Below are 3,901 nucleotides of genomic sequence, written 5' to 3'. Positions count from 1 at the left end.
AATTTTGACACGTCAGCATATCATGTCAGTATGCCACGTCATCAAAACTGACACATCAGCATGTAACCTGGTTAACCGGTCAAGTGGTCAGAATTGTAACGAATTGGAAAACACAGTGTCAAAATTGACACAAAAAATAACACGGTGTCAAAATCGAATTTTTGTGTAAAAATAGTGTTTTTTGTGTCATTTACCCTATTGTCTAAGTTTCAACATATTACAAACTGATCAATTAGTGACATTGATTAGTTAATCAATTAATGACATATACAATCATAACATATTACTAACTGATTAATTAATGACATTATCAATTAATCAATTAATGACATAGACATTTAATTACAAACTGATCAATTACAAATTGTTCCAACACAGTTACGTACGAGTTGAAGATTTCAATGACATTGATCAATTAATCAATTACTTACTTGATTATCACTTAGCAAAATAGCAGAATAATAGATTCAGGAGTGCCCTCGCTAATCGGTTCTGTCGCCGAAGGCAGAAGCGTCAATGATCAATATTTTCTGCTGCGTTTAATCAATGTTTTCTTCTTCGCGTGGACTACTTTACAGGTGGGAATTGACTATCTTTGTTTTGGACTGAAATTGTTTAATTGAATATAATAAACACAAAAAATTTGGGCCCCTGAAAAATTTGGGCTCTGTGCACAAGTCCTTCTTGCCCACCCTTATCACCGGCCATGCTAATGATCATATGTGAACACACAAGTCCTTTTTACCCACCCTTATCACCGGCCATACTAATAATCATATGTGAACATTTCAAATAAGTTTTGTTGTTTATATATGTAAAAAAAAATTACTCAAATATGAACAAAACGAACCTAAGAAATCAATTTTCCAAAATATATATATATATATATATATATATATATATATATATATATATATATATATATATATATATATATATATATATATATATATATATATATATATATATATATATATAAAGAATAAAAATTTGTTAGAAAATCATTTTGTAACATAGGCAAAAAGATTGAAAAAAATGTGCTTAGCTTTTTCACAAAAATGGTAATACAATCGATACCTCTAAATTGAATTAAGCAGCAAGACAAATACATTAAAATCGTAATTCAAGCATGTGAATCCCATGTATACTCCGAATCATCGATGGTGAAAGAAAGAAGATGACGACGTGGCACAATATGATCGCATAGTCAGAAAAACACGTGTAGGGCAGTGATTGCATACGCTAAGATCCATCACAACCCGGGTCGGATCATCTTCTAAAAAGAGTCCGAATTTAGCCCTTCCATAAATCCCCAATTCTCTCACACTCTCTTCTCAAACTTTCTTCTTATCTTATTACCAGCAGTCAGCACCATTAGCCTCCAACAATGGCCATGCCTTTAGGGTTTTTCTCCACCTTCTCTGCCGCCGGAACGGCGTTACTCTCCAAATCTCCGTCGTCGTCGTCATCTTCGACGTTTGTTCCCCCGGCGGCGTTAAAACCATACAACGTTAAACTGCGTACACTCGTCGTCACCTACGCCACCGCTTCGGAGCCGGCAACCGACACCAAGAAGAGAGCACCTCGAGGGTTCTCGAAGCCGCGCCCAGTGTCGCCGGAAATGAAGGATTTCCTCGGCGGTAGAAATGAAATCCCCCGCACCGAAGTTCTGAAGGTGATTTGGGCGTATATCAAGGAAAAAGACCTTCAGGTAATGTTTTTATAACTTTATATTCATGTTTTCTGCTTCAAACATCTTTGTTTCCTTTTTGAAACAAGTTGTATGCAAAACCCGAAACCCTAGCTTGTTTTCTGTGTAGATTTTTCTCATAAATGTTGAGTGATTGGTTGATATTTATGAAGTTTAGACTGAAAAGGTACTTTTGGTTGTTGTTTTTGAATTTAGGATCCTGCAAACAAGAGGGTGATTAAATGTGATGAGAAGCTAAAGAAGATATTTGGGGAGAAGGAACAAGTTGGGTTTCTTGAGATTGCTGGGCTAATCAGTCCTCATTTTCTGAAAGTTGAAAGTTAGCATTCAGAATTGAGAATTGAGATTTGAGACACGAAGCTGTTTTTGTTGGTTGCTATGTATATGGAGTATGAACATCTCTTTTGGTTGATGATATTTACTAGTAAGAAGAAGAAGAAAGAATAGTAGTACTAGTACCCCTGCACCCTGAAGGCTTCTTTTTGTAGTTTTGTTATGTGCTTTTGGCCTTTAAGAAGCCATGTTTTAGAAACTTTGTTAACACCCTTGAAGATTTTTAAATGTTTTGGTTTTAATGGCAATTGGTTGTTACTATGTTTTGGTTCCCTGCATATAGGGATTAAGAAGACGATATTATTGAGATGAATTGTTGTGTCTTTAAAGATTAGATGTTAAAGAATACATGCAAAAATGAGTTAAGATTAGCTCAACATTTAATCATTTATGCTCCATTTGCTAGAACAAGTTGGGTTTCTTTAAGAACCCTACATAAACCATGAGGGTTTTATGTATGAGCACCAGCCCATTTAAGCCAATGCATAAAATAATACATTGTGATGGGCTTACTTCATGTTGACCATACATACATAACTCAAATGAGAATCAATTGTTGTGTGATATAACAATTCTAGGCATTGGATTTGAATAATTAATCAGAATTATAACCTTCAAACAAGCATGCTTTTGTGTGTGTGTGTGAGAGTGAGAGAGAGTGTGTGTGCGAGGCCAGTCTCTTTTTGAAATCTAACCGAAAATGTCCAAACCACTCAAAGTCAAATCACACATGCCTATATACAAATGAGTGTGCATCATGTATGTTACATGCAAATATGGTACGAAAAACATTTTTCGTAATTTAAAGACATCTTTTCAAACTCCTTGTGGATGTCAAACGGTAACATGTAAGGTCATTTGCTCTTGATAGCAAATTTTGCTCAAAGAAAACCCTAAATCGTTTCAAACGTACCTTAAATATCTAATAACTCTTTCGAATTTATTAATTCATATTAGTTAAATAAATAACTAGATTTAATTAATTTTAATTTATCCATTTTAATGGGTACTAGAACAGTATAAGACAGAACGAAGGGGAGATGTTGGTTGCTAAGCTCGTTAAGACCATCTCCAACCCTATATTTTTTTATCTTATTTTTACCTCCAAAAAGTATATTCATAATATATTACATTATTTCAACTTACATACATTGTCAAACACACTCCTCTACTAATTTAGTTTTAACAAATATATAATTTATATTTTTTTTTCATAACATTAATATTAAATACTTTATAATAAACTTATAAATAAATATTATACATGCATTTATAAAAATATTACACATACACACTTTTAAATAAATATTAAATAAATAAATAATAGTATTGTCATTTGTTGGTTTTTATTAGATTATTATTGTAATATATAGGTTAACTACCTGTTTAATAGCATATGTTATCGTGTTTATAATATATATTTTAATTATACGTTTTTGTAAAATACGTTATCGTTTTTTAAAATGTCAATGTGTATTTAAATTAAACAAACTTTATATTTATAATTAATTAATATAATTTAATATATAATAAAATATTATAAGAATTAAATATTATATTTAAATTATAATTAGTAGGTAAAAATGAACTAAAAACATATAAATATATAACAGATGGACTAAAACCGACAATGCAAAGTTCATCCCCATTTTGAAAGAAATGAATCCTATAACACCATATTTGGTGTAATACTATTCATATCCCCCAAAATGGGGGAATAAATAGGGGAAGGTTGGAGAAGAATGGTGGAAGAAATAAAGAATGAGGGTGGGTTGGAGGTACTCTAAGGGTTGAGGAACACGCAAGTTTTGCTCAAAGAAAACCCTAAATCGGTTTCAACTTTCAAGTGTCCCTTAA

At 32.2% G+C, this 3,901-nt stretch overlaps 1 protein-coding gene across 1 annotated transcript; it reads left to right on the top strand.

Moving 5' to 3' along the window:
* The first annotated feature begins 1,331 nt into the window (after window positions 1-1,331).
* On the top strand, window positions 1,332-2,305 carry LOC145062906 (uncharacterized). The gene is made up of 2 exons (XM_079010499.1): window positions 1,332-1,711; window positions 1,907-2,305. The coding sequence occupies exons 1-2, from the start codon at window positions 1,388-1,390 to the stop codon at window positions 2,033-2,035; spliced, it is 453 nt and encodes a 150-aa protein (XP_078866625.1). The 5' UTR covers window positions 1,332-1,387; the 3' UTR covers window positions 2,036-2,305.
* The last annotated feature ends 1,596 nt before the right edge of the window (window positions 2,306-3,901 follow it).

Source organism: Lactuca serriola, chromosome 7 (assembly GCF_051521515.1).
Source record: "Lactuca serriola cultivar US96UC23 chromosome 7, Lser_US96UC23_V15, whole genome shotgun sequence".
NCBI lineage: Eukaryota > Viridiplantae > Streptophyta > Magnoliopsida > Asterales > Asteraceae > Lactuca > Lactuca serriola.
The sequence above is the reverse complement of the archived record's forward strand: the minus strand, read 5'-3'. Positions and strand labels throughout refer to the sequence as shown.

What these genes read in the sequence shown, in the direction of transcription:
- LOC145062906 (XM_079010499.1), top strand. Translation starts at nt 1,388, where the DNA reads ATGGCCATGCCTTTAGGGTTTTTCTCCACCTTCTCTGCCGCCGGAACG. An exon ending in TCAAGGAAAAAGACCTTCAG is followed by an intron (nt 1,712 to 1,906) that starts GTAATGTTTTTA and finishes TTTTGAATTTAG; the next exon opens with GATCCTGCAAACAAGAGGGT.